This window comes from Vidua chalybeata, chromosome 2 (genome assembly GCF_026979565.1).
Source record: "Vidua chalybeata isolate OUT-0048 chromosome 2, bVidCha1 merged haplotype, whole genome shotgun sequence".
Taxonomy (NCBI): Eukaryota; Metazoa; Chordata; class Aves; order Passeriformes; family Viduidae; genus Vidua; species Vidua chalybeata.
The window spans coordinates 25,579,467-25,596,786 of record NC_071531.1 but is presented as its reverse complement, the minus strand read 5'-3'; the positions used below and the strand labels follow the sequence as shown (position 1 = coordinate 25,596,786).

The 17,320-nt window shown below is 35.1% G+C and overlaps 1 protein-coding gene across 2 annotated transcripts in view; it reads right to left on the bottom strand.

Annotated features, from left to right (window-relative positions):
• The window catches only part of ATP11A (ATPase phospholipid transporting 11A), a 114,045-nt gene that overhangs the window by 11,298 nt on the left and 85,427 nt on the right, over window positions 1-17,320 (bottom strand). For both annotated transcript variants that reach the window (XM_053935388.1, XM_053935389.1), the window contains exons 18-27: window positions 16,684-16,865; window positions 15,971-16,222; window positions 13,904-14,078; window positions 12,578-12,680; window positions 12,174-12,319; window positions 11,135-11,194; window positions 9,432-9,559; window positions 7,559-7,694; window positions 1,749-1,814; window positions 1,360-1,463 (exon numbers count right to left, since the gene is read on the bottom strand). In XM_053935388.1, the coding sequence (XP_053791363.1) occupies window positions 1,360-1,463; window positions 1,749-1,814; window positions 7,559-7,694; window positions 9,432-9,559; window positions 11,135-11,194; window positions 12,174-12,319; window positions 12,578-12,680; window positions 13,904-14,078; window positions 15,971-16,222; window positions 16,684-16,865 (1,352 nt within the window). The remainder of the gene's footprint in view (window positions 1-1,359; window positions 1,464-1,748; window positions 1,815-7,558; window positions 7,695-9,431; window positions 9,560-11,134; window positions 11,195-12,173; window positions 12,320-12,577; window positions 12,681-13,903; window positions 14,079-15,970; window positions 16,223-16,683; window positions 16,866-17,320) is intronic.

Below are 17,320 nucleotides of genomic sequence, written 5' to 3'. Positions count from 1 at the left end.
ATACCTCTCAGGGTCCCATAAGTATCTCTAACACTTTCATGTTATGTTCCCCATCCTATTCACCACATACTTATCTGACCATACCATTAATACCTTCGCTTCCCGATTTCCCTGTATCTCATGCAGTTGGATGATAATTAAAATGCCATCATTGTATGGTACTGGGAACCAGAGGCCATAATCACTGAGAACCAAGATCAAGGGACAGTTTGCAGCAACACTGCAGTGTAAAACCAGTAGGGCAGTTTCCTGACAGTTTTAAAAATTTGATAGTATTTGCATACTAAAAAGGTAACTAAGCTGAAATACATTTTTATATACACACAGTCACATATCTAATACACAGCAAGGCTGGTTGGAAAACATTATCTGGGAAAATGTCACTTCTGCAAATTGATGCTGAAGAAACTGAGATCTGATCTTACTAGAAAAAAGAAGAGGCAGCTAAATATCCAAGCAGTTAAGACGTAGTTACTCATTTGCAAAAGACATGCTAAATACAAATCCTTTCTCTAAATTAAATGGCATCTTAATCACCAACCAATAGTTAGCCCTCTCCTTTAATCTCTCAAAATATTGTGAATGCAAAGTAGAATGGCTCTAGCAGTAGTTAAAATGATGGCCTTGTAACTGAGATCTCTGCAAGTGTGAAATAAAATTTCTAGCTGCTGACGGCAATCAGACACAGTAAGGAACTGAATTTGTTCCAACTTTATTTCCTTTCCAAAAATTTCAGTTTCAAGTACACAGAACTTTTTATAGCAAACCCCCCCAACACTTTAAATTGGCTATGCACAAGAGTTACACTAATCCCTACAAAGCTTCTTACCAACATTAATAAGTTGGTCATCAGACACCTACAGTAACTCCACTTTGCTAAGTAAGGAGGCAAAACAATAAGCTCAAACAGAGGACTCTTGGACATCCACATGACTTTGATATTGAGTTCTGTTCCCTGTCTCTAGTTTTGACTGCTACAGATAGCTTCCAACACAAGCCCAGCAGGTAGGTGGGCAGTCACCTACTGCACAGACATGACCTATTCTGTGACATTTTGATTCAGAAAGGCAGTGTCAGCTCCTTGAACCAACCCTTGGGCTGCTTTTGATTGACACTACAGAGACAAAACCCAGTGGTAGTCTGGGGTCTGATATTCTCCTTGCATTCTACTTTAAGAAAATTTTAGCAGATATTCATTGATAGAAGAGCTGAGCACTCTAGTTAGCAATTATGATGGGTTTTAAATAGAGTGCTGCATTATATAAAGGCTAAATTTAATTTTGTGACAAAAAGGTGAAATATAACAACTTTATGTTTCTGAAACAACTTTTACAATGCAATTAATATTAGGGTTCATACCAAATAATTCCTCCCCAGAGCAGAGAAAAGACAATGTAGAATACCAGCGATCCCCAGATCACAAAGTGATTTATCCATGTCCAATAGTGTGTATCTATTGCAAGCTGAAAAAAAAGATATTATATGATGTTATTACTATCTAGATGCAGCAGGAATTCCCAGCAGGAGAGAAAATAGAATTATACCCTTTGAAATAAGGAAGAATTCTACATAGAAGTAGTTAAAAATATCTGTCAAGTTTGAGCACAGTTAAGAAGGCACAGATCGCAAACTCTCTATATAAAGTAATAAAACAATGCATGGTGATATAAAGAACCCAATAAAAAAAAGCAACAATTAAAAAACAAGTTTTAAGAAAGTTTCAGTGGATAAAATACAGCATACCTTACCTTAAATGTAACAGTGAATACAAGCACAGTAAACACCACTGTTCCAAAGGTCCAAGTTCCAAATATCTACAAAAAATGGTCCAAAGCAGTTATAGGCAATATTGTCCACTATGTTGCGAATTGTTCAGAGTACATATCTTAAAGCTTAGTATTGCCTTGTATCGTGACCTGACACTTGAGCAAAAACTGAATTCCTACATGATCTAGCCAGTGCAAAGTGCTCTGGTTTCTTGCTCTGTGTGTACACACCTCAGATTTCAGACAGACAGAAAAAGACCACAACCAACGCTCTACTCTGAACTTGAAGTTCACACATATATTTCCTAATACAAATCAAGGGTAGCACAATTAACAAATCACTGAGATTGAAAAACAAACTGCACTCATTTAATCTTCTTGGATGTCATCTTTTGCCTGATGTCCCTTCTCTGTTGGATGTCCCTTGGCATCCAACAATTTCTTGGAGATTCAACAGCATATTATACAGATAAGCATAAGAATGTTATAACCATACAAGTACAAAAACATCCACATATGTTTTAAGATAAACCACTTCTAACTTGTGTTTGATTTTCTCCCCACTTGCATAATGACATAAAAACACCTCTGCTTTTCAAGTGGGCAGAAATGACCATTAATGCTGACGCAGGGAAGAACTAGTGATGAATACTGTCACAGAGGATTGTGTGGACTTCAGCAGCTACCAGATGAAGTCCAGGTTCAGGATCCACAGAAATACTGGCAAAGTAAGCAACATTTAGGATGCTGTATTTTAGAAGAGACTGTGTTTGATTCAGGGTATTGCACCCATGAAAGAGAAGTGTCCAAGAGATCCAAATTACTTTGAAAGATAACTCTTGAGATCTCATGAACTTCCTTCTGCAGTTACAACTTCAGGAATGAGACAACTTCCATGCAGGCATGGAATTTCAGCAGAAGATCCAGTTGGCAAAGTAGGATGTTACTGCATGGACAAAAAGGCCAAATGGGAGCATTCAAGAGATGACAATATGGGCAGGCAGCAAACAGCATAAAAGCAGAACAAATCACAGACAAAATTCACCTCTAACTAGGATTACTGAGGGGTGTTGAGGGAGACAAAGAAGATATTTACAGCTATCCTTGCTTCAGAGGAAGAACAGAGTCTGCTGATGGAGTGTTAAGACAATCTAGTGGAAGGTTTCAAAGAAAATGCTCAATTACTCAATACTCTGGATAATAGTCTTCACTAACAAACCTGCTCCTTGGATTTAGTAGCAAAGCTTGGGAAGGGAAGGAAAGGAGCAGGCAATAGTGTGGGACCAACAGGTTGAGTTGTTTTTAAGAAGGAAAAGCAGTGTATTTTCAATGTATTTTGAATTTAGCAAGGCATTTGACACTTGGACAATGACAAAGCAGAGGCTGGCTAAATGGACTACTACTAGAGTTTAAAACTGGTTGAACCACTGGACGCAAAAGTCCTTGATGGATGGTTGGCTTCTGGTAATCAGCCAACCACACTAGGAACAGTGACTGGGCTGGAAATTGTGGAATATCTCTGTCAGTAGCTGGATGGTAACAGAATATCATGAGCAAACTACCAGGTGGTATAAAAATAAGAGAACGGCTAAAATAATGAATGACAGAGTTTCAATCCAGAGGGACCTCTGCTGATTTGAGAAGCAGGCTAACAGATACTTTATGGAATTTAATAAGGAGAAGTGCAAAGATTTATACCTATGATAGAGTAGTGACTGGCTGTGCAATGGCCCTGCTGAAAGGGAAGTTGCAGTGGGGTTATGTGGACTACAGGCTGAATACAAGACTATACTGTGCTCCCTATACATAAGGTAAACTGCACAGCAACTGGAAGGAACATGGCCACTGAAGAAAGGTTATTATTCCCATCTACTCAACTACAGTGAGGTTGAGCCTGGAACACTGTGCTCGGTTTTGGGCCCCTCAGTTCATGAGTGATGTGAAAAAAATAGGAAATAATCGATGACAGGCAACCAAGGTGTTTAGCAGCCTATAGCTCTTCTGCAAAGAGGGGTGGAGGAGCTTAGTCTGGTGAAGGGAAGGTTGAGAAACAACTAGCAGCTGCCCACAAATGTCTGAAGAACTACAAAGATGAAGAACTGGAACAAATTCCTCTTCAACAACAAGAAATATTCTGCTTTTTTTTTTGATAATATTTTTGATGATATTGTGATAAATTTTTCCACCATGAAGACAGAATAACATTGGAAGAGGTTGCCCTGGAAGGTTATGGAATCTGCATCTTCAGAGATACTGAAAACCTGAAAAAGACTAGACAAAGCCTTCAGCAAATTGATTTGAATTAGCCCTGCACAGAGCAGTGAGCTGAACTGGATTATGTCCAATCTACACTTTTCTGTATGAGATCATCCAATATTACACGACAGGGTATCCATGTGGGAAGATGATCACACAAATATGCTCTGTGTGAAAAATTTTGAGTGAAGACCACAGCCAGCCACAGAACATAAATCAGTAGGAAGCTAGGCTAAGATAATGCAATCAACTGGGAATGGAAAAAAAAAATTAAACAAATGACTGGCCAAAAGATTCATTATTCTCAGTAATCATTTCACTCTTTTAAAACTACTGTGAGTCTGTGGAACACTAGATAAAATTCAGAAAACCTTTAGCATTTTGATCTTTTACTTTGATATGTAATACGCTCATGCCATCATTATATTTTCTGTGCCCTAAAAAAACCTGTGCAGTTAACACCAGACAGGAATCTGGATCAGCAACTTCCAATCATGGCATTTACCAACTTTCTTCTTGCAGATAAATTTTACAATATTCTCATGTCATATGTACCATCTCTCAGAGAACCTACTGTCAGTCTAAGTTTCTGTATACTGAACAGATTTATCCATATTTGCAATAAAAGCTGCTATATGGAATAAAGAATTTGAAACAACCTTCCCCTGTCTGTTTGTTAGGCTAGATAGAAAGCATTGGTTTGCAACCAAACCCCTTATCCACCCATCTTACTGACTCAGAAAGTAAGGTCCCAGCACAGGGACAAGACCCATAAAGCTGCTACTTTGGCACAGAGAAAGGTAGGTAAAGCAATATGGGAAGGTGTGAGTTACAAAAATTCACAATGTCTTTTTAGGACTGAATGTCTCAAGATACTACTCATGCCTTCAGGCAATGAATCATTCTTTTGTAAGTCTGTTTGTTAACATATAGTTTCTTAACAAGTATTTTTCTATGTTCTGCTCCCAGCCTATCCAAGACTTTCCTTCCTCCTACTGTGACTGTATTTGTTGATCTTCCATGTTCCAGTTCAGCATTCTGGTCATCCATCTTCTCTCCTGTGCTTTGTATTTCTCATTCAGTTATTCCTTTTAACTTAGTCTCTCTCAACTATGTTAAATGAATTGCATTTAATATACTCTGTGTCAAATGTGAAAATAAAGAAAATCACCCAGGAAATACATTTTTATTATATGGGTAAACTAAGATGGCATTTGCAATTTGCAATGACTTCTACAGTGCCACCCTTTCTTCTTACCTTTCTTCTGTAGCTGATTTCTAACTGTATGTTTTTGCAACACCAACAATGATGTCCTATCCATAGTGGAACACCATACACACAAAGCACTATCACAAATTAATAGCAATTTATAGGATATCTTTGGCATCTTAGCTTTGCTTAGCAGAAAATGACTAAGGGAGGCATTAATGAAGTAGATCTCAGTAATTAGAAGTACATTTTTCCATTATTCTAGTAATATGACACTACAGGAAGCAAATAGTTACAAACTAATTTTTAAATACTGAGAAACATTTTGGGGGGAATTGTGTTTGGAAGCAAGCTTAATGGTACAATCATTTTAGTCTGACAGGCATCATTGTATGGGAATAAAAGATCTTGGCTTTGGTAATTTTTTACTAGTTTTGCAATAATAGTGATTAGTTCATTTGTGGGAAAAAAAAATTAAAATTTTTGCTTCAGTACTCATTTTAACAATTTGGAACCTGACTTCGATCACTATGTATAACTCATGGCATTAGTGTTACTGTCAGCTCTTTTATGTTTTTTACTGCTTTCTACCTTTCCCTTGTTCAATAATAACATCTTGTTGCAGTAGCAAACCTTTCAAACCTTCAAATACTTCACTGACTTTTTCCAGATGTAAGTGTAATTTAAAAACTAGCAAATAACTATCAACACATTAGCATTCATGTGTGTATGAACTCATGTAAGTGTCTCTGACTATTCCTGAACACTTGAAATTTTCAAGCCTTTAAATCTGAAATTGCAGCTCAGTATCTCTCAAGTTTTATACATATACACAGGCATGCATCCTCAAAGTAATGACAAATTTTTGATCACAGACATTCAAGACTCAATGTCCCCGTAAGCAACACATTATCTTTTAGTGTTAACATGGGTATCTAGTTGTAGACTTCAACATCTGAAACTTGAGAATTAGGCATTAATCTGGCTTTAGAGCCTTAGAATTAAATTGAATGTGTGCAATGGAAGTTGACTAGAATTTCAGAAAAGAACTGAGTCAGAATATTTGCAATACAAACTGTTTACAAAATTGGTACAGATATGGTAACTCTAATTTTCAACACCGTAAGTATATGGTGGTGATGAATTTTGGACATCTAACAGAGAGAATAATGGTACCAAACAAAGCTATAGTGCAGTGTACAGTTCTGTCTAGTGAAAGTTCACTGTGTTCTTAGGAAAAACGCTTTTTAACAAGTGTTGTCTCTCACACTAGAAGGTCTTTTCCCTGACAGATGTCACAAAGGTGGTTTTTAATGATATCTCAACACCGCATTTCTAGCAAATGTGCATGTTGCATACAGGCAACAAAATTGTATTGAGTTTATTTTCTCTCTAACTTTGAGGACATTTTCTAAAGCCATTAAAGCACATTATAGCATAAACTGTAAAAAAATTCTATAGCAGAGAGTCGGCAACAAAATGTAGGTTACAGAAAAGCATACAACAGAATAACAAAATGCAAGGAAGCAAAAAGCTTTTTTAAAGTTCATGGTTCTTTACCACACCTCATATACTTCAATATACTTTGTATAAAAACTTTCTTTTAAGTACTTATAGAGTAGCTATAAAGAACATTTCTACCTGTAGGCTTAAATTATATTTTACTGCTCTTTAACAGTTTAATTTAAGAACAGTGAAAAGATGAAATGGATATCATGACAAATCCACAATAGTCTTACCATGTGAGTGCTGGTTGTCATTAGCTGAGGATAGGAAGAGAAGCAAGTAGCAAAAAGAAAAAAAGCACACAAATAAAATAGACCAAAATATCAATGGATAAAATAAATAAAATGCAAAAGTTCATAAAATTTGCATTCATGTGACTGCAAAGCAAGTAGAGATAGATTGTTTTAAGCTGCTATATGTCAAAAATAATTAAACTATTAAAAAGCCTGTTATATTTAAGATCTTTTATGATCATTCATAACTACTCTACTGAGAGTCTTTTGATATGTTAAAGAGATATTCATCAGGTGCATGTTAAGTATGAAACTGAAAAGTTACTGTATAAATTCAGAATACATGGAATTTATGCTATATATTTCTCCTAATTAGTATCCAATCCTATGTCTCTGCTTACTAATACACAGTATGTTTTATTGCATAGTTCAGATTTTATTAAACAGATAACCCATCTATCTCACAGTAACTCATAAAAAAATTATCATCTTGCTTGAAATATTGAAGAAAACAATTAAAACTATGTTCATTTTGCAACTGACATTAAAAAAAATTTACTGATTGACTGATGAAATCCAACACTAACCTGTCCATTGCTGGTCACAACTGTGTTGTCCAACAATAAATAGGCACCAAAGAAAAATACCACAGCATCAAACACTCCTAGGAATGTCCAATAAATAAATGCATGCCAGCGCAGCAAAGCATTCTTGGCAACATCTCTGTGTGAAACAAGAAACGTGTACTCATTATCAGCAGGTCTGAACATCCCAGATAAATGAGATAATCCATATTGTTTCTTGAAAGCCATCACATTTCCACATTTTAAGTGTCTACCACTTCAAATCTAACTCCTTCCTCAAAATGTCCTCTTTATTTATTTTTATTTAATTCTTACTAAACCCTTTTTACTGCTCCCTGTAATTCTGCTTATTTCTACAATGGCAAACTCCCTATGCTGTACCCATTTAGTTTTCAATCTTTTTAGAGAAGGTATCTCTTTTCCAATGCTTACTGTGCATGTCATGATCCACTGCAGATATTAAATGGAAACACTAGAGGTCTCTGGAGACATTGCTTTATTTCCCCTGGGATACTTATATACAGACTATTGCAACAAAATAAAACATTAATTTTATGTGGAATGTGAAACAAGGGGTTTGCAGTTGGCTTGAAGCTTCAGGTCAAATACAGTTTCTTGAATGTTTTTCCACAAAAACACACAGGGATTTGTCAACAAACAGAACTCCTCACTAGCATGCATTTTCTTACTATAAAAAATATTAAATGTTACAACTTGAGTTCTTCTCCACAGAATGGGTGTGTATCAACTTGGCATAGAGTATAGAACACATCAGAGTAAATCAGGACACAGTGAAATGAAAACCCTGAGTTACAGAAATATTTACTATCAACCAGTGCTTCCACCATAGGAATTTTATAAAGACCCTCTGATGACCATATGAAGTAATTTTTCCCCAGAGATTAACAATACAGACTGCAAACCCATGTGTGGTCAACAATAGCCTCACATGGCCCAGAACAACTACTATTGCCCAAAACAGCTTAGCAATAGGCTCTGTTCGGTATCAAAGCCCAGAAGTTTCTGACAAATAAACTCTGCTAGCTTTCATAAACAAAAAAAAGGCTTCTGAATTACCATTTCTAAATTAAAAGCATTCAAAACATCGAAGAGAAAATAAAAACATTACTGTTAAAACTCAACAGTAATCTTTTGTATTCCTCTTCAATTTCACTGGTAAAAACATACCACTACATTGATTAACATTTGGGCAGCTAATATTACTTCTTTCAAAGAATGCTTTTCCTTTGATTATCTATTGTTACCCTCCCTGAAATGTACTAGTTTTGCAGCTACAAGAATCTAAATTGGACACTGTTCCTAATTTAGATGGCCAAATGCAGTTAATTGGCAAGAACTGTATTTCAAGTGGCTAAAAACCTAAAGAAGTCAATTCCAATGCCCAGAAGTGAGTCGTCAATGCAGAGGACAATGCTGGACACCACATAGAATACATCCTCTGATACACTCTAACACTCAGTCATCTCTTCTTTCAGAATAAAACATGTATATAGAAAAAACCAGCATGTTTTCTTTTGTAAAAATACTTCTGTTCCCCATGTTTCCTCCCCATGGTTGGAGGAAATAAAGAGTACTAAAATAAATCTCCTAATGTGATTTTTCTAAACAGTGATTTCTATTTTGCTCTCACTCCCTTTGTAGCAAATGTATTGTGTGGTTTGTAAATGTGCATATAAAAATACATGTTTATCTACTGTACTTTGTAGGCCATGCATGAGGTCTTCAACCCTTTAGTTGCAGTGTATCTGATGTTGATGTATCCTTTTGGTACAGAAATCCTGAGGACTTCCACACTAACAGACACAGATCCCACAACTGAACAGTCAAACTTTGGGGTACAGTGTTTTAATTTTACCTGTACAGGGAAGGCTCTCTCTTGAGTGTGTCTGGACTGACATGTTGTTCCATTAGACTGTACAAGAGGATAGGAAGGGAGGTGAAGCTGATATTGTACAGTGTTAGATACGCAGTATCATATAAAGTCTGTAGATGGAAAAGAATTAAATCAACTACTTTTAATTTAAAATTAAATCTGAATTTAAAGTTAAATTATCTGCATGAGACTTGATTTAAAATGAATACATGAACTTCTGCAGGCAACCAAAGTTATAATCCTTCAGAATGGTGGCAAATACCCCTGAACAGCTGCTAACTGATATAGGACACAACTCTCCACTTGTATTCCATTTACCTGGAGGAAAAAGATCATCAGAAAAATCCATTTCATGGACCTCTGGTCCACATACTGGCCCCTCCTATTGTTTCAGCTGTAATATCAGCTCCAAAGTACCCACACTGAAGAGCACATTCCTTTAGAAGAAGAAATTCTTCTCTGACACAACATCCATCTATCGCACTTCCCTTTTATCTCCTCAATGTCTATAAAACACGGAGATATTCAGAGAAGAAGCAGGAGCACTTCAGATGTTTTTTCAGCTGTCTATGACAGCAATGAGCTTCCCAAACATCCCAATGTGTCTTTGATTCTTCTTCTCACTGAGATGCTTTTTCATTTATGTATCATCAGTGTACCCTCAAACCTACCATGTCAGCCCACAAAAAGAGCTGTTTATTTCCCAAAACCGATTTGGTGATCATTTATTCTGGAAAAATTGCTATCAAAACCACCTTTACGATTCAAAATTATATTTATCACTTAAAAGGATAAAAATTAGGCTAAATTTTCACAACACATGCTTTATTATCTAAATCATAATAATGCTTTATAAGAACCTACATAGTTTTCAGTGGTCATTTGAAATGGAAACCAAAACAGAAAAATAGTTTTGTCATTTTAACTCCTCCTGGGGCTTTCTTTCAACAAATTCAAAGCAATAGTACTATTTTCTCCCAATTAAAACAAATTATCACTCAATTTATTACTGAAAACATAAACACTTTTTGTCTACAGTCAGTCATTCGTTCCTTTGTTTTTTGCTCCCTCATTCAGAAGAAAGAAGAGGTAGATCTTTTTGACACAAATTAGATGAGAGCAAGGGAGAAGAGAAAATAAATAAAAAATTAGGAAGGCAAATACTGGATCATCTCCCTAAATGCTGGCACTTTTCTGGTAAGCAACAGTTTACTTTTCCTCTATTTTTCAGATTTTATATTTTCTTTTCAACTAATTGAATGCTGCTATTCATCTGATATTTGCAATTCATACCAGTTCATGCTACAGAAGACTAGTTTATTTTCTCATTTTCATTCTGGATTCTAAAAATGAACAACTGGTTCAATTACTCACCTCTCAGGGTTTCTGCTATTCATATCCAGTAGGCTTAAATCTGACTGACCGTATGTTTCCCACAGACATTTCACTTTGTACTGCCATTTCCAAATATTGTATTTCTGGATTCTGTGACTTTAACATTGCTTTTGTGATAATTCATAAAACTGACTTCTGTAACTTAAATGCAATTACCACTGAATGCCATATGAACTGAAGTGATGTTTTTCTTTGTAAATTAACACTAAATTCTCAGGAAAATCCTTTTTTTTGTTACAAAAAAACCCCAAAATAGATAACATGACGTTAATGGAGAAAGATCAACTAACCTGTTGTGAAAACCCACAGAAGAACTGATACAAAAACTGAGGAAAAATGAAGCAGACATTCTGAAAAACAAAGTCACTGTTGTCAAGCAAAATGCAAGCACTAATTTATATACAATGCTATGGATATGTATATCACAGTTTTGTAGCACTAACAATAGCGAGCATTGCAGGAACAGTAGACAAAACTACATATATTAAAATAAACCCCAATAGACACATCTTGCAGTAGTACTGTTAGGAAAAAACCCACTTAAAATATTTTCAAAACAATCATACAAGGCTACAGTTTGAAAATTCAAGGGCAGTGAAATTTGGGATCCAGGAATACAGTTCAGTTAAAGCAAAGCAAAAAGGGGACAATCCGCAGGAGGAGATAAACCCTGATAAGCAAGCATGGATACTCTGGTTAGCATGGTTTCCAGCAAAGCAGCTGTAAGATGCTTCTAGCTGTAACCCCAAATGCTATCATCCCCCAATTATACCTATAATCAAACACTAGAACCCTGAATTACCCTGTGACAGTTCCTTTCTATAATTAAAGAAGTCAATTGCTTACTAAAACAACTTGGATTAGATGCCAACAATTAGCAATAACAAAACTGTCTAAATAGGGGGATGCTCACTATGAACTTTCTCCACCTACACTATCCTAACAATTTAGCATAACTTAATTTGCAGTCATGTCTGAGTTCTCAAATACCATTTCCAATGTGATTTAAAAGTTCACTATAGAGACAACCTGGAAGGTACTGGTAATAAGCAGATCAGTCTGAGATGGAATTTATAGGATATGAAAAAATAAGTTTAAAATTTTTGTTTTAAATGTAACATCCATTACAGAATCTATCTATATAAAAGCTATTTCACTTCACGTTCAGAATAAAATGAATAATCCAATTTCAGCACTGCATCTGGTATTCAAGAAAATCTTTTTATGGAATTTTGCTGGTTTGTACCATTAGCTGCAAAAACTGTATATAGTCAGATATTACCATTTAAATTTTTGAGGTTTATGTAATTGGAATAAGCATTACCCTACCTTATAAAAGAAGTATTGCACAAGTTCAGATATCCTAACGTAATAAAAATGCCCATGGACAAGCAACATTTTTTTCAAATGTTTAAATTTAGGTATTGCATAGTCACTGTTTCTTGCTGCTTGACGACCTTCTTTGCCAATGATTCCTTTAAGAAACAAAAAAGAGGTGAAGCTATTTAATAACTAAAGAACAATTAAAAAGATATAAGTAACTGTCAAATTATATAATAATTCTATGGTACTGATGTAATGGGAGATAACTGTATCTCAAAAAAATCCCTAGGATAAATGCACTAAAAGTTGTCTATAACACATATAACCTGATTCTTTAAGATTGCCTATTTTTAAGAAATATATGGGTTTTGTCGTTTCACTTGAAATAATATACTAAGCAGCAGGCTTACCTATACCAACATGGGCTTCTAGAATCATACTGACATCATTTGCTCCATCACCAATTGCTAATGTGATAGGATGTTCTTTTGATAACTTAATCAACTTTACAATCTGGAAAAAAAAATAGTGTTAGAAACTCTCCTCTGTAATGGTTTGCTTATTTTGCCTTAGTGTAACATTCAAAAAAAAATTACCAAGACAGTTTTTAAAGAAATTCTCTGAAGGAATACAAAAGCAACATTACTCAATGCAACAGCTATGCATAAAGATCGGTTTCTTCATGTTACAAAATATTTGTTCCAAACATTTTTTAAATACTTCTGAACTACTTTGAGAGAGATGGGACAGGAGGAAGAGCTGAATAATGTTGTTGAGATTGCTTAATGGTGTGTCAGTGCATCAATAAATTAAGAGGGTTCCAGAGACAGAGTGCACCACTTTAAAGTAAACCTGAAATGAAAGACTAAAAACTTCTGCTTTCTCATCTGTGTTGAACTTTTTTCCTACATTTAATATATTGGATTCTGTATACCTATAAAAACTATTGACGTATAAACGGTCCAAAAATTTGACTTCAAATCTCTCCATTACAAATTATCACCTCTGTAAATTTGGTACTGAGTCAGATGCAACTAAAAACTTCTACAAACTTCCAGATAGGTATAGTGATGGATAAATACATCTGTTAATGTGAATAAGGGTTACATATGCTGTACCTGCACACTGAGAAAAAGACATAACAAACTGAAAGAAAAAAGGAATGCCTAATTCCAGTACTTCTTTCCTTTAAAAGTTCTTCAGCTATCTTGAGAGGTTTCAGTAATGGAAGGATCTGTTTTTACTTGATACAAACAACAAATGCAACAGTCAGGTATACTTAAACATGGTAATGCACACACTTTTTGTCTGGATTCTTCTTGGCTTTCCACTTATGTTAAAAACAGAGAAAAAATACCACTCTGCAGTAATAAGTAACACAGGTTCTTGTAGTGTCAAAAGAGTAGACTATACAAAGCTTGTTTGGCAAAAAAGAGAGCAGTTAGTTCATTTATTAAATATGTTCATGTTAGCATATACCAACCATAAAATTTCAATAGTACATACCTAAATCAAATTCAGGCACACAGCTGGGTGCTGTTTTAGCAATATCATTATCTAAATTGCTTGCCAGCAGAAATTCTCCCCTCTCCATTTTTTTTTTACTTTTTCCATTTTAGAAGATACAAAAGTGAATGGTAGCATCTTAAGTTATCATAATAAGTCACATAGAGTATTAATCTTCAATATTTACATACGTGCATGGCTAACAAGTTATTATGAAACTAAACACAAACCTGTGCTTTTTGCAGAGGTGCCATTCGACAGCATAACACTGCAGTGCAGTTCCTGCAAATATTAAGAAAGATCTCTCTGTAGTTACCAGATCTCCCATCATGTCTTGGTTTCATTATTAATGATAATGCTGCTCCATCAATAATTAAACCATAATCTTGCGTATCAGCTGAAAGTCTGTTCGGGGATAAAATATAAACTAAGTGTCACTATAAAATTCTCAGACACATTTCAAATCTGGCAATAAGAATTATGTGAAAATAAATTAATGAAAAAATAATAAGTATAGAATACTGCAAAGTTAATACATTTCTAAAGGAAATTCCTTGTATCAAACTGGTATTTACAACATTTTAAAATTCTGAATTATGTTGGAAATATTCAGTGCTTCACCAGTTCGAATACATAAATCTGATACCTCAGTGACTTCACCAGTAAGTATGAGTGTATAATTAATGACTTTTCAGTTTGGTTTGAAAAGGTTCCAAGAACTGCAGTGAGGTAAACCAAGCTGCAGGAATAAAGTTAATTTTGCGGCACATTCCATAACACAGAGGAAAAATAAAATAAAGGGAAAGGCCTTTGGTACTCCGATGAGGAAATAGGTCTTTTTAAAGAAGTAAATTGTGCCTTGAATGAAATGCCTAAAAGAAACCTGTTGGCCCAGATGGTGAAAGCCACTGTCTACATCTAGAGTATGGATATTTTGCCTTTAGAATAGTGGCTAAGTCAAATACAGGTTTACTTTTATTTATAATACTAAAATAATTATTTATGTTTCCTATAATATAACAATATATTCTTACTCATAAAAATCTATTAGCAGTATGCCTGTAGTAATTTGAGCATTGCTAGAAGTGTAACCACAGCCACAGGAAGTCTATTCACTACTTTATCATACACTGAATAATGGGGAAGATAAGATGGTCTGGACTGCAAGAACCATTTTCTGTGGCACCCCAACAAGTTATTTCAGAGCACCCTTGCATCTGCCTGCATTTCACAGCAGCCTCAGGCTCCAAGTCAACAGTGAATGTTGTATAAATGTACACTGAGGTTTATTTTGCCTCTCTTTGCAGTGTTCCAAGGTTATATACTACTGTGCATGGGGTTTCAACAACCATGGTTTCACCAAGACTAGTGTTAAGTGAGAAAAACACCAGATTTTTTATTATGTATTTTAGACATCTCCATTTTTTACTAGAACAGAAGCTATTTTTGACAAGTAAGATAAAATTCTGTAAACTACATTTAATAACAGTTCCCAGATATTTTCGCCACTTTGCTACTGTTGGCAAAAATAGGGCAACGCCACTGGTGTACAATGATACCAAATGAAAAAGTATCATTACAAAGTTCAAGCAATGAACTTTTGTTCTGAATGTTTGGTGTATTATAGTGAAATATTTTTAGCCTGAATTATTTGAACATACAGGCAGAATCCTGCTTTTACTATCTTAGTACTATTCTCCAGATAAAAGATAAAGATTTATCTGGAGATAAAGGCAAAAAAAATCCAAAGAGTTTTAACATGTAGAAAACTGGCATTGCACAAAAAGTTAAACAAACATGTTTGCTCACACCTTGTAAGGCCTGTGATACTTAAACAAAATGGTACAGATGACATGGAGAAAAATTACTTATTTAACTGAATATACAAATGTTCTTGACTAGATCAGTGGGGTATAAATTGTAAGGAGAGCTATGAAAAATTATCTGGTTCAGAGATTTAAGCTGTAAGACTACGAGTTACAGAAAATCTCTGCTACAACAGTGTCACGAATGCTTGTTAAGTCATTGTGAGTGGTTTTATGGCCCAAAAATTACTACAGTATCAGTTGTGATTATTCTTTTAATAGTAAAAGTAGTACCAGAAGCGAGATAAAGAATCATGACTGAAACCCTAAATTTATCTAAACAAGCTTATACTTTATTGCTATACAATAATTTACATGTTAGCAACAGAAACTGAAACGTACTGCTGTTCTTAAGGTAATTGGTCAAAATTTCCTTGTTTGCAAAATGCCCAGAAGCCCATTTCTGCCCTTAAAATCCAACTTTCTCCTTACCCTGAGAAGGTATCCCTGGTTAAGCTGCCATTTTGTCTTATGACAGTTTTGTTTAGGTCAAAAAGCACATCGTGTAAACTCTGCTCCTCAATTTTCTTTGTGGTTAGCTCGAGTATTTGTGTATTTCTTCGGAAGAGTTTACAAGCATAGCAAGTAGCTGCAGCAGTTTCCATTTTGTCTCCTGTCAGAACCCAAACTTTAATTCCTGCTTTCTGGAGTGCTTCAATAGTGTCAGCAGCTTTTTCTTGTAGTCTGTAAAGTCAATTGACAATATACGTTGATGGAAATGAGAAAGGTCTTTATTACAAGATTTTCACAAACAAATAAAAAGTTTCAATAAAAGTTATCTGATATAAACATTTTCCCCTAAGTATGACTCCAAAAATGTTTAGGGGACTAGTATATGTTTTTGAATCTTTTTAAGACCTAAAGATTCTTCCTTCATTTCCTCAATACCCATTTTGTAGTCCTTTCCTCTGAAACTTTTGCCTATATCTTAATCAAGAAATTATTACATGGTTCAAATACACTGATTTTTGTACACATAACTATTATTACTTGCTTACTAGGTTATAAAGTTACCGTGTGTAACTTTAGTAAGCTAAGGGTGTGGAATCAATTAAAATAAGGGGTTTTCCAAAAAAATCTCTAATGCAGAAAAAGTCTTTGACATCATCACTGAAGATAAGAAACTAAGAAATGTGCTAACTAACCGATCTTCAACAGCTGTAGCACCAAGTAATATAAAATCTCTTTCTATCTTCTCATACACTTCTGCCAATTTCTTATCCCGCTCCTGAAGGGCCAACTTTGCACTCTGAAGCAGCTTCTGTACATTGCTATATTCTTCTGCTGTGAGCTTCTTATATGCAACACACAAAGTTCGCAGTCCCTCCTAAAGAATGCAATCAAAAGAAACAAAATGCATTTTACAAAACTTTTCTTAGACTTCATGCTGGTGTTTATGCTGGAGGATTTGAAAAAGGAATATCATGAAGTGACTAAGTATAGACTAGTACAGTATAGTATAGACTAGGATATGGTTCAGCTTAATTCTGTTCTGCCCCAGAAGCAGTTGCAACCTGATGGACCAACCTCAATCTCCCAGAAGATAAACAGCTGAGTGATCCAACTGGATATGAGATTACAAGAGAAGGCAAAGTAAAGGTAAATGTTTCCTTCCCTATATGTATAATTAGGCAGGATGAGTCAGAATAAATTGTAATATAAATAGTAGCTCTGCAGAGTCTGATTTTGATGCTGTGTTGCAGCAGATCCATAGACAGGGACCAAACATCACAAACAGAACTGAAAGTGAAAACCCAACTGTACCATTTCAGTCAAGTGAAA